The sequence below is a fragment of the Emydura macquarii genome, unplaced genomic scaffold, assembly GCF_026122565.2.
Source record: "Emydura macquarii macquarii isolate MOO-44397 ecotype Brisbane River unplaced genomic scaffold, CSIRO-AGI_Emac_v2 contig_554, whole genome shotgun sequence".
In the NCBI taxonomy this organism is placed as follows: Eukaryota; Metazoa; Chordata; order Testudines; family Chelidae; genus Emydura; species Emydura macquarii.
The window spans coordinates 5,865,246-5,892,955 of record NW_027130691.1 but is presented as its reverse complement, the minus strand read 5'-3'; the positions used below and the strand labels follow the sequence as shown (position 1 = coordinate 5,892,955).

The window sequence follows — 27,710 nt, the reverse complement described above, 5'->3', positions numbered from 1 at the left end:
GGGCTTGCTAGGTGAGGAGAATGGGAACGGCTGCAAGGAACCGGAGGTGGGACTGGGGCAAGGGAGGTTGGAGGAGACAGGGCTGAACAGATCATGTTTGGGAGGAGTGGGCAGAAGAGTCTATGCCCACTAGAGAATACTCCCTTCCAGAGCCTGGAATGGAATCGTAGGTTCATGAGTCGCACCATTCCTCTGCTGTCAGCAGACATCTGAGAAACTCACTGGCAAAGTGTCCCATCTTCCTGTAGTGCTGGTGCACATGAAAGATGACAATCTGCTTACTGCTATCAGTTACTCCATTAGCTCAAGTGGCAGAGGCCTGTGTGGTGGAGCTAAAGGTTCCAACCCTGCTGATGTGATTATTAGAATAATGCCACATGATGGAATTCTTTTCCTTCGCTTTTTTACAAAACTAGAAAATGACACACAAACTACATTAAAAGAACATTATTAAGGTTGCAAAGTCATGAACCCAAAAGTTAGGAAATGGCAGAATTAAGGTTGCCTCTGTGATCTTAATTTGCCCCCCTTGTGTATATGCATGATCATGGTCTAATTACATGATCACATGCTAATGTTTCCACAAATCCCATGCCTCATTCAGTACACAGGATGGACTTGCTCTGGGGATGAATCAGGGTTGTGTTGTAAAGGAGGTGGTTGTCTGTAGGACCCCAGTCTCATTTGTTGCAGAAACTGGAAGGTGTGTAGTGAATGCGGAGGGAGATAGGATGAAGAGAGAAGATGGTTTCATGGTTAAGGCAGTTGAATGCTGCTCTGGATAATTGGATTCTGTCGCAGCTTGTCCCAGTGAGTTATGACTTTCTAGTCAAGTCATTTGAACCAGATTTTTCACAGATTATCATTAATTATGTATGCCTCATTTTCTGGATGCCCAACTTTAGACCCTGTGGTTTTATTTGCAGAAGTGCTGAGCACTCACAGATGCATCTGAAGTCAATTGGAGCCTTGCTTCGAACATAAAAGTTATATAATGCTAAGTAGTCTGAAAATCAGGTCCTAAGCATCTCAAATTTGGCACCCAAGCAGGTGGAACTTTTGACTTTAATATCACTGTGCTTCAGTTCCCCATCTGTAAAATGGGAAGAGTAATGGGCCCTCATTTTCACCATTTATACTGTTTGTTTACTTTTTTACATTTCACCTGGGATCTTGAAAATAGACTGGCCGGTTTCACGTTTGTTTCTAGTGAGCTTTCTAGGTAATCTCATTTTCTGGGTCCTCAGTTCTAGCACAAAGCTGAAATGTTTGAGTTGCAAACACAGCAGAGGAGTCCTTGTTTAAAAACAAAAAAAGTTACATTGGAATTTATTTTCTAATATAATAGAAAGACTTGTATTTCTTGTAAAAGTTTAATTTCCTAAAACCTAAATTTTGGATTAGTGTGTATGTCTTTTAACATGTCTCTGATTATTGACCACAACCACAGGAACACAGTGCTCTAAGGAAAACTCTATGTGGATCTAATATTTTTCTCCAGCACAATGTTTGGCTGGTTGGCACGTCCCTCTTAGTTTCTGGAAACATAGATAGGCGTGGTACCTTTATTTAGATAGGGAGAAAATATGCAAAACATCTGTCTGATTGCCAAATACGTAGGAGTTAATTCTATTTTGGATACAATTCTGTGGCCAACTGGGAGAAAAGTTAAAATAGGTCTAGTCTTAGTGTTCAGTTAGCCAAATGAAGATGTAAAGATACACGTGTTGGGGTAAATGTTTGTACTGGCGAATACTGTATTGGTGTTTAATACTTTACCCTTCCTCTAGCACATTCAGAAGTACTTCTATTAAAGCAATTCACAAAGATTAAGTAAGCTTCCCAACACCCCTGTGTGGTAGGGAAGCTTAGAAAGAGTTAAAGAATATATAGTCTTTTAAAAGCCTGCTTTTACTAAAGCAAACACTGGTTTTCCTATAGTAATATTTCACCCTTAAAATTTGATTTAAAAACTTAAATAAACATAATTAAATTGTTGAAAACAAGCAATGTTTGCAGAGGAGGGTCCTGCCCAGCGGAGGTGGCATAGGACTGGGAGTCAGCAGGCTTGGGTGTTATTCCGAGCTCTACCAAAGTGTGTCTGGCGTTGAACAAGCTGTGTTTTCCCCTGTGCCTCGGTTTACTTATCTGTAAAATTGGGGTGGTTGGTATTTGCTCTCCTTTGTAAAATGCTTTGAGGTATAGTACGTTCTATGTGAAGGCAAGATATTACTGTCCTGTAGCTGCTTTCAAACTTTAATTATTTAAGTCTCAGAAGCTGTCCTACCTTCTCTCCACCTCCGTTTATCCAAGTCACAGTGAGCCAGCGTCAGTTCCGAGCAGAAGAGTTCTGATGACAATCCTCTGATCTAATCATTAGACAGTGTGTCTTTCAGATGCTTAGTTGGCTTTTCCTGCTTTCTGGCTGTTGTAAGCCTGAAGTAAAATAAGTTAATATTGGGGGGGCTAGAATAAGCAAAGTTTGCAAAGTATAAGTATACCAGCAAAAAAGTTCGCAGTGTTGCCAGAATAAGTTGTATTCCTGCTAGGGCCCTTAGCTCATATAGCTATACCTACCTGCAAAGCATTTATCGTAGACGTGGCTCTTTTCAGAGCAAGAGCCCAGACCCTGCAGATCTTTACTGAGGCATGTACAGGACTGGGCTCTTCGCTAGTTTTGTAGTGACTGTTTTATCTCTGCTCCTCAGCTTATTTGTAGAGTATGCTGGAGAGATGCCTTTCCTTACGTAGAGGGATAAGAAGTGACTGAATAGAATTGTCAGCTCTGTGATTCAGACAACAATACATTCTTGATGAGGTACTATGACTGCAACCTAGCGATGGAATACTTTGAACTCTGATTTTGCACCTCAGTGTTTTTTTATATGAGACGCGTTGGGGAAAAGATGTTTATCTTTTCAGGAATCTCTCTCTTGAAGATCAAAGCATTGCTTTAAAATGGAATGCACTGCACAGCAGGATAGATGGATTGTTTAAGAGTAAGTTGGATTTAGCATCAGCCCAAGGATCCATGTTGTAGTTTTATGGAATGTAGATAATGTTAACATCCTCCATGTCCTGGAATCTGCTCTCTCAGAGGAAGTTTTCAGATGAGATGGTGACTGCATAGCTTCAAAAAAAGGGCTACCCCAGTGCTTTCTTTTAAAGTTGTCTGTGGCTAGGATCAGTTTTCTGGTTATTGTGGATAATAAACATCAGTTGCTGTGATAGTGTTGCCTTCATATGAATCCTGCACATAGGAGAGAAATCATCATTTCTATCCATGCGATATAGGAATGTTTTTGTTCCACTTGCTTGCCTCTTCATTCTGGCACACAATGTGTGAATGTTCTTGCAATCTGATCCTCTGAATGAGCCTTTGTTTGAGGAAATATTATTAGTTTTGGCTCTTACAGAGCTGAGGTGACAGGCTCAGCCCCCAATAAAATAGAAAGAGATTAAAAAACAAACCAAAACCATTCTCATGAATCTTGTGTGAAAGCCAAAATGCCCTTTCCTTTTGTCACAGGAAAAAAAATCTAATCTGTTTAGTTTATTTTAAATTAAAGGAATAGAAAATTTTTTATTTAGTATTGGACAGCTTACTACAAACACTGGCGAAGAAAATATCCTTCTCTAAAGATCTTTACATCCTAAATGAGCAAGCAGAGGAGGGGATCACTCAAGAAAGTTTCAGAAAGCAAGTGGATTTTAACAAAGGATTTGGCAGAAGAGAGTGCTTTTTAGCACAAGAAAAATGGGACACTGTAAAATAAAGAATAGAAAAGTAAAATATACTCCTATATTTTGCTCCTATAACTTGAAAATGATGTGGTTTTCAGAACTGAATTTGTATAGGTAGTTAAATTCTCCATTAAATCCTTTTCTCCCACAGCTATAATAGGCAAGATACTTGTGGCTTGAAAAGTGGGTTTTACAAGCAGTAGCTACTTTTCATTGCATCTTATACTCTGAAAACATATTTGGGTCAGTGCCGTGGAATCTGATCTTTAATGCCCAGAGATTTATGCTTAAATTCCACCTAGGATAGATGTAAGGCTAGGTTCAACATGAATGCAAATGGAGAAAATAGCTTTTTTTCTGAATTGGAGAATAACTCCAACAAAAGCATTTGCTTTGTACATTCAGATTAATTTCAGGTATTTTTCTCTTATGTAAAGGCGTAAAGGCTTTCACTTTGAAGGACAAAACTGCAAGTTAGGGGTTCTGGGTTCCATTCCCAACGCTGCCACTGACACGCTGCCCCCCCCCCTCACTCCCCAGTCTCTGTTTCCTCATTTGTAAAATAGGGATGATTAAAATTCCTTACTTCAGAGAGGGTGATGGGAGCATTGATGGTTGGCAAAGCACTTTCAAGGTGTGTCATTGGAATGCAGCTTTCCTCTTACAGAGTAACTCAGTTACATTTATATCAAGTGCTCCAGTTTTTTTTAAGGTTCCTTCCATTCATCCACCTGACTTTTTCACCAATGCCTAATTTATTTTAAATTCAGTTTATAATACATGCCTGTGCCAGGCTCTTAACACATGCACAGTACAAAACCCAGTTCAGAATTTTAGAAACTCATAAATATAATTCGTTCACCCAACCCATTTCCCTGGATCCCACTATAGCACCTTTAACACATCTCAAAAACTCACCAGAGTAGATGGCTCTTGCAGAATTCTCAGAAGATCAATAGACTTCAACTTTGTTTAGACCAGTGAGGAAGCAGGTTCTGGACTTGAAGGTCTCTCACTAAAAATGCCCTGCTCCTAACTTCCTCATGATTAAACCAGGGTGCAGTTAGCTCAAGCATCTCACCTGTTACCAACTGTTGTGTGGAGAGAGCGAGCCCTGGTATCTTTACTGCAGCTGTCCATGCTGTACTGAGCATCTCAGCTGAGAATAGCATGGCTCCCACTAGATGGTTTTTCTTTTCTTTAAGACTTCAGTTGATTATTGTGAAAGCAAAATTGCAGTGGCGGCATTGGAGTTCCTTCTTCAACATCAATTGCAAGTCATGAAGTAGAAGATGCATTTAGTTTCTTTAAGACAAGGGAAAATACACGTTGCATTAGAAACCACTTGAAGTGAGTGTCAAAGTTGTGTATAAGGAAAACTTTACTTGTGATTATGTTTTGATTAATGTAACAGTTGCTTACATCATTTCTTGCATAAGCTGCTGTATCACATGCCCTAAAATTTTTAGAGAGGCAAGTGTAACCATTTGCATTGTCTCCTCCAAAGCCAACAGTTTCACTGAAATATTCTGTTGGCTCATTTATTAACTTCAGTTTTAGATATGATCTACAGTTACCATGCATTTCATATTCTGATCATTGCTAATTATGAACAACATCCCTTCAACTCTCCTCTTCTGAGTTTTTCGATGAGTATGTAAGCAGGAGGGGGGAAAAATCCTGTATACTCTCCCTCCATAATGTTATGTTAAAGACTAGCTCTTAGAGCATAGCTGGAGTTAACTGTTCAAAAAAACCAAAACATCTCTGGAGATATAACTAAAGCATTATTTGACTCATGGACTGGTGATTAATAATTTTCAGGCCAGCCAGAAATTTGGATTAAGATTAAATCCCTGCTCCCTCTATATCATTAATACTTAGTCATGGGAATGCAGCCGATAATGTAGCAATCAGTGTAAATATCTTCTTCTGTTTTAAATGTAAAACAAAATCCCTTGCACAGTGGTGAGATGCTTAGAGAAAAGGCATTAATTAAAGGGACACTGTCATAGTAAAAATCTGTTTAGGAAGATAATCTATTTTTATCTGTTACTAATCACCTCTTAGAAAACTAAAACATTTTAAGAATCTAATATTTTTCTGCATTTAAAAGACCCTATTTACATTTTGTGTTTTCAGGTTGGACAATAAATGTCTGTTTCTCATATACTAGCACAAAACTGCAGTGTTTGGGGAATAGTTAGTTGTCTGAAAAAAGCTGTTGTATACTGATATTTTTAAAAAACTGGAGACAGTTTTGTTAGCTTTCAGAATGAGTTCATTGATACACAATCTAAGTGTCAGCACTGCATACCTGCCTGAGCATGTCTTGTGACTGCTGCCTAAAGCCATATCTACATTCAGAAAAAGCATTATGTAGGAAAACCCTTAGAACACGGTCCAGCTTCTTTGGGAAGCACTTATTTAATGTGAAGGACTGGTGAGGACCTTGATGGGCCCATAACTTTCCCTTTCTGATTTGGTTAATTTAGTGTTGACGAGAGGTGCAGTATTTATAGCCCTGCAAGATGAAGTCCTCTGTTTATCCTCAGTACAGTTGTGTCATGGGCAGTGCAAGCTCCTTCCCACCAGTGGGATCTCAACCTAAACACGTAAGGACCCCTCTTGGGGTCAGAGGGAAATTCATTCTCGATGGCTAAAAAGGAGGATTGTTGTGGCATGGTTTGCTGTCAAACTGGGAGGGCATCTCTAGTAGGGTCCCACAGGGGTCAGTCCTGGGCCCAGTATTAGTCAATATTTTCATTAATGACTTGGATAATGGAGTGGCGAGTATGCTTATTACATTTCCATATGACACCAAACTGGGAGGGGTAACAAATACTTTGGAGGACAGGTTTAAAATTCAAAATGACCAAGACAAAATGGACAATTGGTATGAATTCAACAAGATGTAATTTAATAAAGACAAGTGCAGAGTACTTCACTTAGGAATGAAAAATCAAATACACAGCTACAAAACAGGGAATAACTCTCTAGGTAGTAGTACGGCTGAAAAGGATCTGGGGGTTATAGTGGACTACAAACTGAGTATGCGTCAGCAATGTGACGCAGCTGCAAAAAAGGCTAATATGGTTTTGGGGTGTATTAACAGGAGTGTTGTATGGTAAGACACAAGAGGTAATTGTCCCAGTGTATTTAGTACTAGTAAAGCCCCAGTTGGAGTACTGTGTCCGGGTCTGGGCACCATAATTTAAGGAAGATGTGGACAGATTGGAGAGAGTGCAGAGGAGAGCAACAAAAATGAAAAAAAGTTTAGAAAACCTGACCTATGAGGAAAGGTTAAAAAAAAGAGCTGGGCATGTTTAGTTTTGAGCAAAGAAGACTGAGGGGAGGTTCTGATAAGTGTTCCAGTATGTTAAGGGCTCCTATAAAGAGGACTGTGATCAGTTGTTCTCCAAGTCCACTGAAGGTAGGACAAGAAGTAATTGGCTTCATCTCCAATTACTTACGGGCGATTTAGGTTAGATATTAGGAAAAGCTTTCTAACTATAAGGGCAATTAAGTACTGGAAAAGGCTTCCAAAGGAGGCCATGGAGTCTCCAACATTGGAAGCTTTTTAAAAAAAGTTGGACAAACACCTGTCAGAGATGTCTAGGTGTACTTTGTCCTGCCACAATGCAGGGGGCTGGACTTCATGACTTCTCAAAGTCCCTTCCAGCCCTACATTTCTATGATTCTGTTATTTGATTTTGTTATATGAACACTTGGTCACTAGAGACTGAATTAAAACCATTGAATTTATTTCACGTCAGTCACTCCTGACCTGGGGAGGATTTGATATTGGGATCAAGAGGTTAAAAATTCCATAATCCACCATCACCAAGCCTCTGAACCACCCTCTAGCACAGCTTTCTCTTTTATCAATGACTACGAACTACAGAACATTAAGGAGAGCTTGTGTCTCTTTCCTGAAAATCCTTTTTTACTCTTGTCACCTCAATCAGTACCTGATCCGTTTTCCTTCTAGACTTGGGTCACTTTCTAGCCATTGTGTCAGTCATTGTTCAGGTGATCGTTGCAGTTTGTGTTGCAGTAGATTTGATCCAGGCCTCTTCTCCCATTTTTGGGAACTTTGCTTATGCCCTGTTTGGGAAAAGTTCTCCCATGACATTAACCAGTGATTGTTGAATGCCCGAAGGCCATGTGTGCCATTGGCATCTTCCACTGAAGTTTATGTTTTGACTCTGTAATTGGTAGGCAAGTTTATCTGCATTTGTTTATTGCATGTGTTTGCTTGTGAGAATATTAGTGCTCTTGAAGGCTAATAGCGCTGCAAGGACTTGGTTTTTGTTTTTGTTTTTCAAAATTAAAAGGTCAGTTACAGTCAGGCAACCGCTCTCAAATACTGTACTCTGAGTTGGTGAAACCACTCTCTCCTTTAGTGATGACCTGTTAGGATGAAATGATCATTAGAGGCCGTATCCAGTCTCCACTGAAGTCGATGGAATCTTTCTGTTTACTTCACTGGAGTTTGGACCAGGCTGTAATTATAGTTGTTATCTTCATGGTGATTCCTGTCTGCAGGATGAAACTGAGATTATAAAACTCATTTCACTTATGACCTAAAGCTGGACTTAGAATTTAGTATTTAAAGAACTAGAAATAATTATTATTATCGGCTTACAGGGTGGATAAGTTATTAATCACTTCCTTCTTTGGATGGACTTTTTTGTTTAATGCACTATAAAAATATAGTAAATAAAGTGTAAATTACATAAATCGGTTAAAATATTTTCTATCTTAATTCTAATCTTCAATTGCTCTTCGAAGAAGACTCAAACTGGATACAAGAAATACATTATAAGTTATCTTGAGCTGTCTGCAAAAATGCATTTGTCTTTATGACTTTTTATTAGAGATTAGACCTATTTTGAGTACAGATAAGTTAAATAATAGAGTTCTGCCACTTTGGATTTAGTTTATTAAACTATCCAACCATTGTCTCTTGAAAATCCAAATTACTCTGGAGATTGATATTGGGTTGGCATATTTTCTAGTCACTTATTTTGTAGGGACTGTGGCAATGTCAAGGATCCCAGGAGAATGTATATTAAAATAATGAAGTGAGAGAGAGAATTGAGGCACAAGTGAGAGAGAAAAAAAGTATGTTTTCATCTGAGATTTGAAAGGAAATGGAGAGTTGATGAAATGATGAGATATGGAGGATGCTGCTGCACGCAGCAGGTGCCGCAGAGCAAAGGCTCATACTAAAATTAATGAGACTGCATGAAAAGATAGAAAGGAGGACACTAACAAACAGAGGAAGAGCAAATCCACAGAAGGTTTTGAAAACACAAACCAGATCCTAAAATGGATGGAGTATCTCTGTCTACTCTAAACCCAGAATTTGGTGGCGCACCAGGAGTGAATTTTGCAGCACTTCTCTGGCAGCAGTGTGATATGGGATAATTCTTAATTTGCAGGCTTCTCTGTCAGTCATAAAGATCCTATAGCATTGAAATGTATCTCTTAGCACACCTCATTTCTGAGAATGGCACGGAAACAGCAAGTGGATAGGTGCTGTGCTTGTTGCTTCCTGTGTTGGCAATGAAAAAATGTCTTCGTTAAAAAACATTAAGCAGAGTAGATTTGCAAAAAATCAGGTGTCTCAACAAAAGCTGAGCATGGCAGCAAGGATTTACTATGGAATTCAGTGGAGAACAAAGTAAAGAGATTCTGGAGGTGCTCAGGTAGTATAGCAATAGATGCCATATAAGAACCTTAGATAAATAAAATAGGTGAAGAGTATAAATAAAATATATACAGTGTTATCATAGATAAGGAGAGGTCTCCATATACAATCCCATTATTTTTCATTATTTTCTAATCCCTGAAACTCTTATAACTTCGCTTGGAATGTTTTTAAAAACTGTACTCAACCAAGAGCCTTGAATACCAGATGGAAATCAGCTTCGTTTTATTTGCTGTAATACATTTATTTGTGGCTTCTGTTATTTACAAGCCACACCCCCAAAACTCAAAGTCCGCCTCAGCTTCAGGGATTTTTTTATCGTAAACAAAACTATAGTAAACTTGCTCATTTTGAAACATGAAGGGTTCAGAATACAACATACGGGGTTCACTTGGGAACTGTTAAGTGCAACAACTGTGCAATTGTCACTGACAGGTTCTCAAACAGGGGTATCTATACTCCTGGGGGTACTCAGACTTCTTCCAAGGGTACAGCAACTCATCTAGATATTTGCCTAGTTTTATAACAGACTACATAAAAGCACTAACAAAGTCAGTACAAACTGAAATTTCATGCAGGCAAAATGAAAAAGTAAGCAATTTTTCAGTAATAGTGTGCTGTGACACGTTTTTGTAAGCAAGTAGTTTTTAAGTGATGTGAAACTTGGGGTACACAAAAGAAACCAGACTCAGGGTACAGTAGTTTGAAAAGGTTGAGAACCACTGCTGTGACCATGGAATCAACTTAATCCTTTTAGCACACTTGGTGTCTGGTCTCCACACCTGCTTCACTGCATGTACACTACTAAACACTAGACAGGGGTTTTTCTTAAAAAAAGAGGATAGGAAGCAGAGAAAAACCTTTATACCCTAGGGCAGCACCTAACGGGTAAAATACAGATACAACTGGCAGCATACATTAGAAGCTAGAATTGAAAGCTGGCTGGTTGGCTATTTCTTCCCAGACAGTTTAGCTGAGGTCTGACATCTGTTTGATTGCCACTGTAGCAGTAGTGGGATTATCTGGGGGGTAATGTCTGTTGCATCCCAAACGGGAGAAACAAAGGCGAGCTGAATAACCCAAAACGGCAGTGATTTAATGCCTTAGTGTTGGCAGGTGTGGAGCTTTCTGAGCTTTTGTATTAGCAGTAGTCACTGGGAAATCCTTATTCTAAGGCTAGCCCCATATAAGTTGCTCATATATAGAACTGTTGTACTTGGCTTCATTAAAAATAACTAAGGGGATGAGTGGGTGCTGGACTGGGAGTCGGGCATTCCTAAATTGTAGTCCAAGATCTGACAACCCACAACAACAGGGGACAAGAAACACTTTAAAATATGAAAATGTGTGACTATAAAACCATGAAAAAATGATAGGAGGAATTGGGGCCAAGTGTAGTACCTAAGCCTACTTTAACTCTTTGATTGAAACTGACTTGATCACAGTGTGTCTAACCTTCCCTGCGTCCTCTTTAATATGAGGCTAAAACTTCATAGAGGTTTTCTGAGGGTTAGGTAGCCAATGTTTGTTATTGCTTAGCACTGTTATAAACCTTTACCAGTGTCTCTGTTTCTCTGTCTTTCTCACTTCCAAGAAGACCCTTTATTTATGAGCTGCTTTTTTTATTGGCACCCGCCTCCCCCTTGATAACACTGTGGTTGCTGTTAAACTTTTTGCTCTTGTAACTAGATCTAGTTTGTCAAATGCAGCGTTGCAAAGTTTAAAGGCAACAACTCTGCTGGAGTAGAGTAGAGTTAATATTTTCATGTCACGTTTTCAAAGCTACTGGCCTGAGAGGTGACGTGGAGCTGCAGGTATGAACATGCACTGTCTCAGTACAGCTCCACAACATCCAAGATAGGCAAAACCAAAAACGCAGCCAAGCCTGCTAAGTGCCAGATTTTAGACATGATCTTGGGTGGTCTCATTCCCTGGGTTGGTGGAAGGTGATGTATTTGAGTTCAGGGAAACTGTGTTAGGTAAAAGAAGTGTGTTTGGGTGAAATGAGTTGTGGTCACAGTGAAATTTCCGGAATGACCGGTATCCACATCACAAAACACTTCCCCACAGCTATTAGCAGAGAGGTGAAGGACTGGAAGAGCCTTGGAGTCTGAATTTCCCTATCACCTTTAGGCCAGGGCTGAGGTATGTTGTCATGGTGTAGTGCATGGGAGAAGCTTGCTCTGTCACTGCCTGAGCTTCACTTGCTCTGTAGTCTCCCGAGCTGTCAGCCTGGCACTTTTACTAGCCACTGTATTTGCCTTTTTTTAAAAAAGTCACTGACTTCTTTTGTTTCTGTTTCAGTGGGAAGTTGGTTTCACCAAAATGGAAGAATTTTAAAGGCTTAAAACTTCAATGGAGGGATAAAATTCGTCTCAACAATGCCATCTGGAGGGCATGGTATATGCAGTGTAAGTTGCTTTTATGGTAAACGTTGCATGCAACCACAAAATGTTTGCATTAGGCCATACATATAAGAGGTTGAATGGACAAGAGATGAAACCACAAGCCCCCTTATGATGGAAAAACCCAATAGGTCTGCTGGTGGCCTATATCCCTGTAGAGGACAGTCCTGAACTTCTACCTTATGACCAAACCATTCCCCTAGAGTTCGACACTGTGCTTTGGGGCTTTGCGCCACTTGAATCCAGGTGCAGTCTGAAATGGCCTATTCCCAGTGGTGTGTTTGAGGGGATTCTGGGAAAATCCGTGTTAAAATCCTGCCCCTGAGATGGAGAAGAGATCCCTAAATAGCATGGGTGTACCCAACAGTCATGTTTTCATTTGTTTCAGACCTGGAGAAACGCAAGAACCCAGTGTGCCATTTTGTGACTCCACTAGATGGCTCTATTGATGTAGAGGAAAATCGGCGGCCTGAAGTATGTAAAGCTTGAGTGTAGATTTGATCATCTCTATATCTCTCCTATCTCTGGTTAGATGCGAAGACTCTGCACTGCTGCCATGCTTTGGTGTCCTCTCAGTAGTGAAAAATACCAACATTCATGCAATGTGACTGCTGTTGAGCCACATGTTATATATCTACCTGTATTGGAGTGATAAAGGTGCAGCCCAAGGGTGACTTAGAGTCGCTGGAGTCCTACTATGCAGCCCATGACTGCCCACTAGTTTGACAAAACTAAGTCGTGAAGGTGCAGCCTAAAGAGCCAGTGATTCCAAGATGCCAGAGCCTGTTTTACTTTTCCTCTCAAAGGGCCCGTTTCTGGGGGTTGCTGAAGTCAATGAGAAGTGAGGGCAAGATACCTTTTAGGATCAAGCCCAAGTGGCTTTATGAAAGGTTTTTCAATACTGTTTTTTAATTTTCTTTGTTCATCTGAATTCAAACTAAAAAACAATTTCCAAACCTGTCATGTAAATTGTAACTGCAACTGAGTGTAGTAGGTCTGAACATTTGCCTTTTCTTTTATTGTAAACTTACATGCAAACTGTTTACAGCCCTCTCTGGCTCCTGTGCTGTGGGGCTGATGACGTTGCAAAGTTTGGTGCTCTCAAGTGTTGTGTAATCTTAGATTGGACTCAAAATCCATATCCCCTTGTTGAACCTACAGAGAGGAAGCAGCAGCGGAAATGGGCTGCAAAAGCATACATGGAATGGTCCTTGTATATGAAATTTTTGTAAAGCAAAGTTTTAGACTAACTTTTAGGTTGAGACACAATCCAATCAGACAAGACGGATGAGTTAAGTCTATCTCAGTTCTTGTGAACTTGCCCTGTTGTCCTTGGTTTTGACAGTACTTGTGGCATGTTAAAACTCCACATTCTGATCCCATTGTTGTGATTGGGGTACCACTGCACTACATGTGGCTTGAAGAGGGAAGTTTCTCCTAGAGCTTTGTTACTTGGCTTTTGTAGTTTTGTGGCATTCCTTATCAGCTTTTTTAGATATGTGTACATTCATACTGCCTTGCAACTTTCCACTCTCCTACTCGCTTCAGGAGAGGAGGTTGGTTTTTGTTTTTGTTTTCCAGTGAGTACATTTTATTCCACCTACTAAATTTTGTACCTTGGCTGATGAATTTTCATTATGCTTTCACATGGCTGTGTTAACATGCATATATCTTCAAAAAGAAGTTTCTGTAACATAACTAATATTTCTTCTTCCAGTGCTTGCTCATGTCCATTCCATTGTTGGTGCGTGTGTGCCCGTGCACAGTTACCGGAAAACTTTTCCCCATAGCAGATCCTATAGGGCTGGCTTCGACGCCCCTGGAGTCCCACGCACATGGCACTGTGCCAGCTGCCAGCCCTATGCCCACTCAGTTCCTTCTTTCCACCGCTGACGTTTACTGGAACTGTGTTCTTGCTTGCTTTGGGGAATGCCTCTTAGGTGTAGTCTTTGGTTTCACTTAGGTACTTGTTAGGTAGTTGTTTAGATAGTTGTTAGCTATTGTTGTAGTAGTAGATAAGGTAGTCCTGTTAAAACAACAAGAGTTCTGTAGCACTTTAAAGACTAACAAATTTAATTTCAGCAGGCATAAGCTTTCGTGAGCGTCAGCTCACTTCCTCAGATGCAGTTGGTAGAAATGATACAGCAAATTTGCCAGTTCTGCTCCTTTCAGGGGCGGGATGAGGAAGCCATGTCGGATGCCTTCCTCATTCCCTGTTCGGAGGGTCTGTTGTACGGCTTCCTTCCCTTTCCATTAATACACAAGGTCCTGTTCAAGATCAAGAAAGATAAAGCGAAGGTCGTTCTTATTGCACCTGCATGCCCCAGGCAGCACTGGTTCACGACATTCCTGGAGCTGTCGGTCACCCCTCCCCTGGAACTGCCAAGGTGGCACGACCTACATTCCCAGAACCAGGGGCACCTTCTGTACCCGGACCTGGAGTCCCTCCACCTGAGGGTGTGGAGGCTGAATTGCTGAGCTTGGAGGAATGAGCTTGCTTGTCACAGATGCAAACTGTACTAATGGGTAGCAGGAAGCTCTCCACGATGTCATCATATTGGCCATGTGGAAGAGGTTCACATGCTAGGCTGCAGCACGTCAGATCACGCTCTACCAGGTGCCAATCCAGGTGGATCCTGTCCTCCCAGGACCTGAATTTGTTCCTCTCCAGACTCACAGGGGCGCCATTAGAGTCTATGGCCACTTGCCAACTTCTGCTACTGTCATGGAAGGTGGCCTTCCTAGTAGCCATCACTTCGGCTAAGAGAGTGTCTGAAATCAGGGCACTTACCTCAGAGCCACCTTATATGATTTTCTATAAGGATAAGGTCCAGCTGAGGCCTCGTCTGGCCTTCTTGCCCAAGGTGGATTTCACAATTCCACACCAACTAGGACATTTTCCTGCCAGTATTTTTCCCAAAGCCGCATGCTTCCAAGGAGGAAAGGAGATGGCATACACTGGATGTACACAGAGCCCTGGCTTTCTATTTAAAAAGGACGAAGCCATTTCGTAAGTCCACGCAGCTGTTCATCTCAGTGGCTGAGAGGATGAAGGGCTTACCTGTCTCGTCGCAACAAATCTCTTCTTGGATATCTGCCTTCATACGCTTCTGCTATGAGCAGGTGAAGGGTCCCCTCCTGGGGAACGTCACAGCTCACTCCACCAAAGCACAGGCGTCTTCTGCAGCATTCTTGGCACGGGTGCCGATGTAGGACATATGCAAAGCTGCAATGTGGTCTTCGATACATACCTTTACATCCCATTATGCTATCGTGCAACAGGCTAGGGATGATGCCAGCTTCAGCAGGGTGGCGCAGCAGTCAACCAACCTATGAACTCCCAACCCGCCTCCAAGGTACTGTTTGCAAGTCACCTACAATGTAATGGACATGACCAAGCACTCGAAGAAAAAAAGACGGTTACTTACCTTCTAACTGTCGTTCTTCGAGATCTTGGTCATGTCCATTCCATTGACCTGCCCTACATCCCTGCTATTGGAGTTGTCAGGAAGAAGGAACTGAGGGGGCGTAGGGCCGGCATCACTTCACATACTGCGCCACGTGCGCAGGGCTCTATGGGGTGCCAAAGCCAGCCCTATGGGATCTGCTAAGGGGAAGAATTTTCCGGTAACCCTGCACAGGACACACACGCATCTACAATGGAATGGACATGAGCAACATATCTTGAAGAACAACAGTTATAAGGTAAATAACTGTCTTTTTTCCTTTTGGACTATATTGTCTTTGCAATTTGGTTATATGTGATCCAAGTAGCGATGTATTGGTGCAATTATTGAACATTATCACTTGTTTAGTATATGTGGGGAAGACTAAATGGATCCTGGGTGAGATTTGCTCTAGTAGCTGGATTTAGTACATTGTGCCTGCTGGACTATGGGGTGAAACAGAAATAATGTGCCTGCCTTTATAGCTTCAGTCTGCCTGAAAGCTTTGTGTGGCTATTTAATATTTGTGTATATTTCCTGATGTATTATGCTTGTTCTCAGGCCATTGCAACAGAAGGGAAATATTGGAAACGAAGAATCGAAATAGTCATCAGGGAATATCACAAGTGGAGAACATACTTCAAGAAAAGGGTCTGTTTGTTTGCAACAGTGAAAATATTTTGACTGGAATAATTGTTTTTGATTTAATAGTTGGACTTCTAATGTCATTTTTACTAATCATGCAAAAACGTTGGAAATTCAAATATATCAGTATAAACATTGGGTTCGCTGATACATAATAAGAATAAATTAATACACTGGATCCAGTCCTGCAACCCCTTATCATGTGAATCATCTCTACTCATGATTAGCCTCATGGGAGCTAGAAAATGACTTGGATGAGTAAGAACTAATCACACCAGGTCAGGGATACAGGATCAAATCGGGTTTGGGAAGTACAGGAACTATTTTTCCTTTTAAAAATATTCTTTGTTCTATCTCTGCAGTTACAAAAACACAAAGATGAAGACCTTTCAAGCTTGGTGCGGGTATGTAATTTTTGTGGAGGCAGTGGCAGCATCTCTGTTTGTTGAAGTTCTGATAAGTGGCAAAGGTGTATGGGCATTACAGCTTGCAGTGATTAAAACTTAAAGCCATGGACTTAGCTTTAATGTTTATTATGATGTAAGGGTACCTTTTTGCTTAGAATAAATTGTATAATAGAGAGCGCTACAACTTTTTCAGCTTAAATCAGATTGGGCAGAAGTCTCGGTCTAGAGTGCTATGACATGAGAAATGAGAGAGAGCAGGCCAGCTGGCCCAGTCAGGGCCATCTCTTTGCAGGCAGTCACATTACAGCTTGTTATTGAGTTATAACTGGCAACATTGCCTGCCTTGTGGAATCGGGAAGGGATGTATGGGCTACAAGTGGAAAAGTACACAGCAGAACCAAATGCTGTCTGATTATAGGCAAGGAGTTTGGTAAGCTTAAAAAGAAAAGAAAGGGTTAGATGTTGAGATGAATAACAGCATTTGAACTTAAAATACTGGGGAAAAACTAGTAGTGCTATTGAGCCTTCTTTGGGCATAAACTGGTCACCAAGAAAATAATTCAGACCTCCTGTAACTAAATGTAAACCCAATCTGGATTCATTCTTCATTATATGCCCAGAACAATCCCCAGGTTCATTAACTGTTCAGCAAACTTGGCTAAAATTCAGATAAATCTCAGCATGTCATGGTTCTGGGTGGAAACCTAAGCAGTTTCAATTGAATTTTGCTTTATAGTTTTTAGGGTTCATTCAAACCCCAAAATCAGTGAAATTCTGGGTGCAAAACACCACATATACTCAAAAAAACTAAAAAGCATTGCCAGAGCCACCTTGGTTTTATGCAGTTCTAATCATCAGATGGAATTGGGAAGATATTTTCCCCCAGAGTGTAGTCTTGTGTAATGATGTATTTCACAGAGGTTTTATGCTAACTTATAAAACATCTGGTTTGTGACATTGATGGAGACAAGATTTGGACTAGATATACAAATGAGCTATTCCAGTACAAGCAGAAGCTGGGATGCCAGACTAGATGAGCTATCCGTCCGTTTGGTATATAAAAGAAGCCAGAGTAGATGAACTGTTGGTCTGAACTAATATAACAGAGGGTAGAATGCCAGATTAGATTGAGCGTTCTCTGTTCCATGTGACTGAAGGCAGGATACTAGAGCAGGCTAACAAATTGGTCTGATTCATTTTGATGGCTCCTATAGAATGTTCTTTTTTATTAAAATGTGGAAAATAATTAGCTTTGTCTGTTTGGTGCCATAGTAACTGCATGTGACTAGCTTCATATGAGCAGGCTTATTTTTCTTTCTTTCTTTGGCAGGACGATGACCTGGTTCTCTGGCATCAGACTAGGTATGGCAGAGAAACCCCAGTCCCCATGGAGGAAGACTCCTTTCTGGATGCAGACATGCTTATGTCTGAGTTCACGGACACTCTCTTCTCCACACTTTCTTCACATCAGCTGATTGCCTGGCCAAATCCCAGAGAGATAGGTATGTGTTTGCTTTTGGCTGTGTTAATTTTGCAGTGAGAGGAGACTTGAGGCTTGTTGTTTCACTTCAAGCCTCACTTATTCATTTTTCTGGGCGAGATGGTGGCTCCATCTTTCTCTGCCAGTGCATTTCCCTGGGCTGTTTGTACTTGTGTCAGTTTAACAATAGTGCCAAACTTAAAAGTTAAAAAATCCTGCTATAAGGGATCAGAAATTCTATTAAGATATTCAGCCAAAATTTTCTTTTTCTTATTGCACCTAGTTACTGTACAAATAAATCTACCCATGACAAGCACTAGAAAGCATTATTGCTTATAAGACTATTATAATTTTCTTCAAATCTTATTTTCCTTTTTTAATGTAATAATTATTAATTTATATACACCATAAACTTGCAGAATGTCACAGTCCCTGTAAAAGCCAATCCAAATAAGTGATGTTCCATCAACATGTCACTCTTTCATTAAGGGTCTAGCACCTTCAAAAAAATGACCCTCTTTCTTTTTATTAGATGAAGGTTCCCCCTCCTAGTGGAACTCAACTCAAATTCTTGTATCCAAAATTCATGGTTGCATTCTGTGGGACCTGATCCCTGCCTCAGTGGGAGTTCTGCGTGCAGAGAGCTTACAGAATCCAGCCCTGAGGTTTATATCCAGTTCCAGCAAAGTGCCAGTCTTTCTTTGAGCAATCCATATCCACACTGTAATAAACTGAAGTGGCATGTATGCTGCAGAATTAATCTGTGTCTCTTTTGATTTTTCCAGCACACTTAGGAAATGCTGACATGATTCAGCCAGGACTTATTCCTCTTCAGCCAAATCTAGATTTCATGGATACTTTTGAACCTTTTCAGGGTAAGAATAAGGAGAAAAATGAGTTTACTGTATTTATTAATATTATCACACCAATTTCTGCTATAGAGCTAATGGGTTTTGAATAGAAAAATAAACTATGCAAACCAATATATTTATCCTCTTTATAAAGCATGAAAACTGAGCCAAAGCTCATGAGTGTTTGAAATCTAATTTTAAAAAAATACTGTAGAGAGAGCTTCTTACTGTTGTTAGACAAGTTCTTTGCCTGACTGGGTTTTGAAAAGCACTCATAAGACTCCATGTGCGCTAAGATTCAGACTTGGAAGAATACAGCTTTCAGAGAACCTGGTTTACAGAGAAGTGGCTTTTGAACCTTTAACCATTGATAGGATGGGAGAACACTGGGTGTCAGCAGAGGACTTTACAGGAGAATGTTGCTAATTGGTGTATCGCTAATCTTCACATCCCATCAGTCACACATACAATCTCTGTGGTTTCCCCATTTCTTAGTAATGATTTAATAGCCAAATGCAAAGTCTCATGTTACTGAAACCTCCCTTACTTTTTCACTGTTTACTCTAGAACAGTTACTGGTGCACTGAAGAATTATTACAAGACATTGAACCACAGCTGTTAAATGTATTGTAATTTTTCATATAAGGCAAAATTCACACTTGTATAAAAGCCAACACAAAGCCTAGGCACCACTATGAAAATAGAGTTTAAGGGAGACTTAAATGGTGCCTGGACCTTGTGCGTGTCCTCTGCACAGGGCTGAATTTCACTCAGAATGCACTAAATTTGCACAGCATCTTACAAGCATAGCCTTTTCCCAGTAATGATAAGAAATAATCCCTTTCCCAATGAGTTCATCAATCTCAATAAGACGGGCAAACATCTTTGAGTTGTAAATGAGCAGAGTACATTTTGTGATGATGTAGTATCCTTTTTTTTTTTCATTATTTATTTATTCATTTACTTGCTAATTCTCAGTTAGTCTCCCATTACTTAGTACTGTGTAGCAGTATTCTACCATAATATAGGGGGTAAAACATTTAATATTTATGTTCCCACATTCTTTCAGATCTGTTCTCATCCAGTCGTTCTGGTAACTTTTTCACTTCTGTCCCTGCTTCCAGTTCCGCTATGACAGATACCAGCAGCCATTCTTCTCAGGTAAAAGGTTTTATGTAGTGAAAATTGGTACATATACTGTGCTTGCATTGTTGTGACTTAAATATCTTTGTCCCCCATTGTGTCAGGTTCAGAACAGAACTTCCATCAAACTGTTTTTTGAGTAACAGCCTTTGCATTATGTAGTGAGAGTGTTTTGTGCTTAGAGTAAAATAATGCTGTCTCTGAACGGAGCTGGACCTTCCTATAAAGAATCATATGTACTGGGAGGAAGTGTGGTCTAGTGGGTAGAGTAGGAGACTGGGAAATTTAACTGCTAGGTTCTGTTTCCAGCTGTGTCACCGACTAGCTGTGGGATCTGAGCCCAGTCACTTAACCTCTGTATACCTTAGTTTCCCCATCTGTAAAACAAGGATATTGGTGACTGCCTCCCTCTGAAGAGCTGTGAATCTCAAAACCCTTGAAGATCTTTACCTGAAAGGCACTTACAGGAGAGCCAAGGAGAAATGGGCAAAACTAGAGGTAGTTGTAGTTGTTCAGTTCTTGATGTGAAAGGCGTTGGCTTAGCATAACCAGGGGCAATTCAGATCTAAGCCTCATTCTCCCCTTTCACATTTGGGAGTAAGGAAAGGTTCTGATAAAAGCTTCTGGTGCTGGCCCATCTTCAATGTCAAGTATTAATCTATACTATTTTCTTTCTCCTGCCAGTCTTCTGTCCTGCCCTCAGGATCTTTATCCAGCACACTACCAACGGTGAACCTCAGTGACGGATTGATTGCCTCATCGGTACCTGCTCCCGTCCTTCCTGACGTTGGTGCTAACCGATGCTCCAGCATTAAGAGTGGGGGCTCTTTCGTCCAGCCATCAGACTTCAATTCCGAGTCATCTCTAAGTGGCCAGCAGCCATTTCTGCCGGTGTTCCCAGCTCCAGGGCCGCTGCTGCAGCCCAGTGCCCCACCACACCAAACCACTTTGTCCACGGTGCCTCTGAACGCCAGCTTGAATTCCCAGCCGTCTGTCTTTACAGTTCCAGAAACTCCAAAGTTTGGCCTCTGCACATCTTCTGTTGTTACCCACACGGCTTCTGCCACCCTGACTCACAACGCTCCTGCCACCACCTTCAGCCAGAGCCAGAACCTCGTCCTGGCAACGCAGCAGCCAGCGGGAGGAGTGCCTTGTAACCTGACTCTACAGACTGCGGTTGTGCAAGGGCAGCCCCGGCCTCAGCTGCAGCCCCACCTGACATTCGCACTCCCTAAACCCATTCCCCTGGCGAATGCCGGGACGAGGCCCAAACAGCCACAAAAAATAGTGCCTGCTCCAAAGCCCGAAACTGTGTCCTTAGTATTAAAAAATGCCTTCATCACCCCAGGTGAGGGTCATGGGAGCTCCTTTTTGTTCTGCTGGGAGGGAGTAGCAGGTGGGAGGGGCACAGTTGCTGTTGGTGTGCAAAATAACTTTAACAAAAAATATGCTAGTCTGCAGCACCCCAAGTGTCGCTGGAGGTCCCTAGAAGTCATGATGGTGAGGATGTTTATTGTTGCTAGCACTGCCTTCTCAGAATCAGCTTTTCAAATAAACATGCAGGCTGGCAACAAAAAAAGTGGTATTTCCCCCAGCCCTGAATTTTAATCTGGTCGTAAGTGAGGCAGCGTGGCCCATTGAAGATTGTGTAGGGCTGGGAATCAGGAGGTCTTAAAGCCAGGAAAAGAATCCGCCATTTAGTCCTCTGGTTGCCGTTAGCGAGGCATTTCACCCCTCTTTGCTGCTGTGTCTTCATCTGTAACGTGAGGATATTTAATTAATTTTAATAAGTTATAATTTAATATACTTAAAGCTCTTAGAGATCCTCAGCTGAATGTCACTAAACAGGTGCAGTGTTCATTCAGGTATTGGCTGTTTTCAAAGGGATATACGTGATTAGACAGACCAAACTGTCTGATCACATGGGGCTGTTCCTCTGTTTTTGTCGCCTTGCCTACTCTTGCCACAGCGTGTAGGGCACCTGTAGCTACACTCCACAGTGAAAAGCAGGCTGTGTCCACACTGTTTTCAGGACAATGTTAACACTAAAGGAAGCAGAAGCCAGATACCCTTTTGAGCTTGTTTCAGAGACCGTTTCTGAAATGTCTCCATGTCAGCCCATTTGCTTTGAATGCAAATGACATGGGGAAATATTGTTGGCTCATGGTAATGAGGATGTAACACACAGATTAAAATCCACTTAGAATCTAACTGTGAGAATCTGCTACATTTGAGTTTTCAGTGCTGTTCAGCCCACCATCTACTGCGGATGTATGAGAGCAGCAAGCATGAGCAAAATGAGAGAGCTCTAAACTTCTCATCAGGAACAGCTGCAAGGGGGTTACACAGTCTCCATGATAACTCAAAACAGGCAGCACATATATTGTTGGGATTATACACTGCCTTCAGGGATGTGCTAAAATCACCTGGCTGAAGACCAAGTGACTTCAGTCACCTAAAATATGCTATAGTCAGCCCCCCAGAAGTACACAGCCTGAAGGATCATTGTGAAATGGAAATTACTGAAAAGCAAAAAAGTTTGTCTCTGCGCCTGCCCTGGGCATGATGCTGTGGCAGCCCACCAGAAAACCCCATTAGCATCCTCAATTCTTCTGCATCTCAAATCCTAGCACAAAGATGTGTCCCTTGAAATAGCCTGATCCATGGTAAATAGCATTAAGACACTTGTTGGGTGTGTTTCTAAGCCATTCCTATGTGCACCTAAGGAATTATAAAGCAAGAAGCCATGTGCCTTCAACAGCCAAGAAATGCACTGCTGACCCAGTGAAATGTGTTCTAGCATCTTTTTCACTGAGTACATCTCTGCCTTCATATGCTGGGGCTAAGGTGTGCATTGATTCATAGACGACGCAGAGATCTGTATACTGTGTGGTATCAGAAGCTGTTATAAGCCCTTTTTGTATCCTAGTGCCACCTTGCAGTGGCAGTTTGTGTTGCAGCTTGATCTTTCAGAGAACTTGGAAGGAAATGTGATTTGGCGAAGTTATACAGAAAATAGCTATTCGGTCTCATTTAGTCCGTTTTCCCAATCAACACTAGTCTGTTCCCTATATAACATTCTTCAGATCTTTTATATCAATAACTATTCTAACTTCAGTTGTATTCTTCAGCTGCCTTTCAGGGACAGTCCAGAGCTCTGATCGTAACCCCAGCACCTTTAAAAAGAGAAGGGATTTTGACTCCAACCATATCTCCGCCTAATGTTGTAATTGCACCAGCTGGAATTGCCAGAGTAAGGAAAAGAACAAACATCTTTTTTCGGGATTGGAGTTTGCATGTTGTTAGAGCCTTAAAGTGTGGTAATGCTTCAAGAAGCGACTAGGTATAGATGCCTCCTCATTACTCAACAGATCTGTTGGTGCACTCAGAGTTATCTGCGCTCGATTTATCTATATTGTCTGGCTGTTAGCACTATATAATCTGCACAGCTTCAGGAGAGTGAGCTGGTTTCCTTTGTGACACATACATCAACAGAATTTATAACAGACACCAGTTTCAAGGGTTTTTTGACTCATAGACTTTCAGTCCAGAAGGGCCCATCTTGATCATCTAGGCCAGGGGTGTCAAACTCATTTGCTATGGCGGGCCAGATTTGAATTAAATGTACTTCAAGTGGGCCATACATACCATAAATTGAAATACTAGGCACTTTTGGAGCGCTGTGTCTTGTGCGTACGCACTGCCACCAGAGTACACCGATCTCGTGGTGTCGTACTTTCTGGTGGCAGTGCGCAATGCCACGACATCTTGCGGCGTTGTACTCTCTGGCGGTAGCACGTGCTGCCGTGAGATCTCATGGCGTTGTACTCTCTGGCTGCAGCACATGCTGCCGCCAGGTGCCAAACCAAAAAGGTTGGTGGGCCATATCCGGTCCGTGGGCCGGATGTTTGACACCCCTGACCTAGTCTGACCTCCTGCACATTGCAGGTCAGAGAACCTTACCAGCCCACTCCTATGATAGGCCCATATCTGATGATGATGGAAGAGCCAAAAAGAATCCAGCTTGACTTTCCAATTGCAGGTTGAGAGGTTTGTGTTGAGTATGCCAGCGTGTTTGTCCAATATGTTTGGGTGTATCTGAGAGAGAAATTTTAAGTGTACCTTGTGTATGAGAAGAAGGAAATTGCTTTTTCACTGCTGATAACATACTCTATCTAATACTACACTGAGTTACGAAAAGATGTTGGACTCTTACCAGAAGTCTGACTTTTGTGCCTGATGGTCCGTAATATATTAGCACTAGTTTGGGGACTTCCTGTCACCAGATAGTTATGTACTAATTTAACATTATAAATTCTCGTTGAAAGACAAGTTAATCTTTCTGTAATATTCCTGTGCTGTTCCTAGGATCCCAGGGTGACAGAATTCCCTAATAACATTCTGGTCGGTCAAGCACAGCAAGCTCCAAGCAATCAGCAAGCCCAGTCCACGGTCTCGCATCTCTTCTCTACTAGTGCAGTCCAAGATGTGAAAGGAGAGCAAATCCCTTCCCACAGTACCTGCTCACAAGTTCCCTCACCTTCACCTAGTAAGTTAAAGAGACCTATATTTTCTGACTCCCCCATATACAGCCACCTTTAAGGGGATGTAAAACAGATCTCAGCCTGCTGTGGTTATTATAGATCCTGGGAAATTCTTTGTAGAAATAACTTTTGAGCCCCATGTTCCCTACATTGTCAGTTGGCTATAATAGTCTTCAGTTCTTGTCCTAAGCTTTTTGGTTAGTGTCTCCGTGCACTGTTAAACTGCAGCAGTGCACCTTAGGAATGGTTGCGTTTCAGTACTCCGTAAAATGCTAGAGAAGTCTGTCATTGAATATAATACATGTAATTCAAGTACTTTGCACTACTTCTACAACAGCTTTCATCAGAGGGTGTCCAAGCACAATCTAGCCTTACATTTTACCAAGGGTTCCCTGCAACAGTAGGTGTTCCTTACCTCTTCCCGTAGCGCTCTATTTCTGAGGTACGTGTCTATTTCCATGGAATGGTAAGAAATTAGTGTTTAAATATTTTTCCCCTGCTTTAGGAGCCTAGATTGTCAGAGTGTTGTAGGTCAGTGTAGGGTAGTCGGTTTAGATCCTAGATACCCTAATACACATTTGTCTGAAGTGGAGAGAACATGTTGCCACAATGGATACATTTGGCCATCGCTTGTGAAATATTTGGATTTCCTAGCCATCTGGTCATCTTACTAGTACTTAGATATTACAGTGTTGGATGCTCTAGAAATGCAGTCAGCAGCTAGATTAAGTCATCTGGGTAGAAAATGCTGCTCAATAGTTCAGTTTGGTATAGAGAGTTTGTTTGTTTAACGATCTGACGTTTCCTTTTTGAAGGCCGAGATTGTCCGAATTCAGGACAGGCTTCGCCCTGCCCATCTGAACAAAGCCCCAGTCCTCAGTCTCCACAGAACAACTGCGCGGGAAAATCCACAACTGACCCTCAGATGGCTGTGTTTAAGGTACATGTTCCGTCCTTCGCGGTTTTTCTTTCTTATTTGTCTTTGTAGCTTATTGATTTAGACTGTACACAGACTAGACCATAAGTCACTTTATAAATGAGGTTGCATGTGTGGCTATGGCTTAGCATGCATTACATTTGTGTTGCTGTATTTCACTTTAAACCTTTCATTATGGCTTCAGGCTTTGTAATGGTACTGATCTTGCCCTGCTCAGCAGGGATTAGTTATCCAACATGCACAAGGAGCCTGTATTTCTGCTTCTCCTTATCAGGCATGACAGCATTTGATACTGTGGTTCATGTAACCCTTAAGACAGATCTAGGTTTTAACTGGTGAATCCATACTCAGCTGGTTTTAGCCTTAGACTTCTAAGCTATTTTAGTTTGTCTGTTTGTGCATGTGCTTTTTCATCCAGGTTATTGCTGTTCTTTTGCAAGCTCTTCTGGCTGCTCAGTTCTGGGGGCTCTTGATCTTCAGTGTTGTTTGTTGGGGTGATTTCACCTGGCTGTGTCTGGTACTTTCTGGTAGCTCCTGGCAATTGATCTATTTGGTCCTTTCCCAGTGCCTGAAGTAAGTGCAAGACTGAATACTCTGGCCTCTCATTGAAGTTTAATGCTAATGAAACAGCCAGTCAGTTTAGTGGAAGCAGAACTTCACTAAGTGCCTCTCTGTCATTTCCCCCCCTCCTTTACAAACACAGTGATACATACACCATTGGCAGGGTGTTAGCCTTGGTGGCCTGGCTGAATTCATTTTGGGGTAATTTTAGGTCAAGAGTCTTTAACATTCCCCTTAAAGATTCATTTTGTTATGGTGTCTTTACCACTTTTCCTAAACAGAAAACGGTAGCGTTGCTATGTACTATTAAAAAGCTGCCATCTTTTCCCAGAGAAGTGGCTACACTTATTGGGAAAAGTGTTCCCTACTTTATAAATTATCACAGAATCATAGAAAATTAGGGTTGCAAGAGACCTCAGGAGGTCATCTAGTCCAACCCCCTGCTCAAAGCAGGACCAGCCCCAACTAAATCATCCCAGTCAGGACTTTGTCAAGCTGGGCCTTAAAAACCTCTAATTGTGGAGATTCCACCACCACCCTAGGTAACCCATTCCAGTGCTTCACCACCTTCCTAGTGAAAAACGTTTTCCTAATTTCCAACCTAGACCTCCCCCACTACAACTTGAGATCATTGCTCCTTGTTCTATCATATGCCACCACTGAGAACAGCCTAGATCTATCCTTCCTGGAACCCCACTTCAGGTAGTTGAAGGCCACTATCAAATCTCCCCTCACTCTTCTCTTCTGCAGACTAAATAAGCCCAGTTCCCTCAGCCTCTCCTCATAAGTCATGTGCCCAAGCCTCCTAATCATTTTCATTGCCCTCTGCTGGACTCTCTCCAGTTTGTCCACATTCTTTCTGTAGTGGGGTCCCAAAACTGGACACAACACTCCAGATGTGGCCTCACCAATGTCGAATAGAGGGGAATAATCATTTCCCTTGATCTGCTGACAATGTTCCTACTAATGCAGCCCAATATGCCATTAGCCTTCTTAGCAATAAGGGCACACTATTGACTCATATCCAGCTTCTTGTCCATTGTAACCCACAGGTCTTTTTCTACAGAACTGCTGCTTAGCCATTTGTTCCTGAGTCTGTAGCAGTGCATGGGATTCTTTCGTCCTAAGTGCAGGACTCTGCATTTGTCCTTGTTTAACCTCATCAGATTTCTTTTGGCCCAATCCTCCAATTTGTCTAGGTCACTCTAGGTCTGTATCCTATCCCTACCCTCCAGTGTATCTACCACTTCCCCCAGCTTAGTGTCCTCTGCAAACTTGCTGAGGGTGCAATCCACCCCATTGTCCAGATCATTAATGAAGATGTTGAACAAAACTAGCCCAAGCTTGATATCAGCTGCCAACTAGACATTGAGCCGTTAATCACTACCCGTTGAGCCCAATGATCTAGCCAACTTTCTATCTACCTTATATTCCATTCATCCAACCCATATTTCTGTAACTTGCTGGCAAGAATACTATGGGAGACCATATCAAAAGCTTTGCTAAAGTCAAGGTATATCATGTCTGCTGCTTTCCGCACATCCACAGAGCCAATCATCTCATCACGGAAGACAATCAGGTTGGTCAGGCATGACTTTCTCTTGATGAATCCATGTTGACTCTTCCTCATCACCTTCCTCTCCTCCAAGTGCTTCAAAATGGATTCCTTGTGGATATGTAATGGAGGGTGTTCTTCCACACAAAAAAGTCACTGTAGGTGGAGTTTCACTGTAACTGGAGAGGGCTAGCCTGGTAAAAAATTCCTCCACAAAAACATCTCCTTGCACCCACTAGAGGGCAGGTATTTCCAGACTGGCCTGCCTCCTCTCCA

General features: G+C 41.7%; 1 protein-coding gene across 2 annotated transcripts in view; it reads left to right on the top strand.

Annotated features, from left to right (window-relative positions):
• Positions 1–27,710, top strand: part of MLXIP (MLX interacting protein) — a 68,677-nt gene that overhangs the window by 25,788 nt on the left and 15,179 nt on the right. Inside the window, exons 2-12 of one of the 2 annotated variants that reach the window (XM_067539586.1) lie at positions 11,765–11,871; positions 12,254–12,339; positions 15,873–15,962; positions 16,319–16,360; positions 17,694–17,865; positions 18,629–18,718; positions 19,764–19,855; positions 20,522–21,185; positions 22,969–23,090; positions 24,206–24,386; positions 25,197–25,321. In XM_067539586.1, coding sequence (XP_067395687.1) covers positions 11,765–11,871; positions 12,254–12,339; positions 15,873–15,962; positions 16,319–16,360; positions 17,694–17,865; positions 18,629–18,718; positions 19,764–19,855; positions 20,522–21,185; positions 22,969–23,090; positions 24,206–24,386; positions 25,197–25,321 — 1,771 coding nt within the window. The remainder of the gene's footprint in view (positions 1–11,764; positions 11,872–12,253; positions 12,340–15,872; positions 15,963–16,318; positions 16,361–17,693; positions 17,866–18,628; positions 18,719–19,763; positions 19,856–20,521; positions 21,186–22,968; positions 23,091–24,205; positions 24,387–25,196; positions 25,322–27,710) is intronic. The other variant, XM_067539587.1, reaches the window with a different exon arrangement.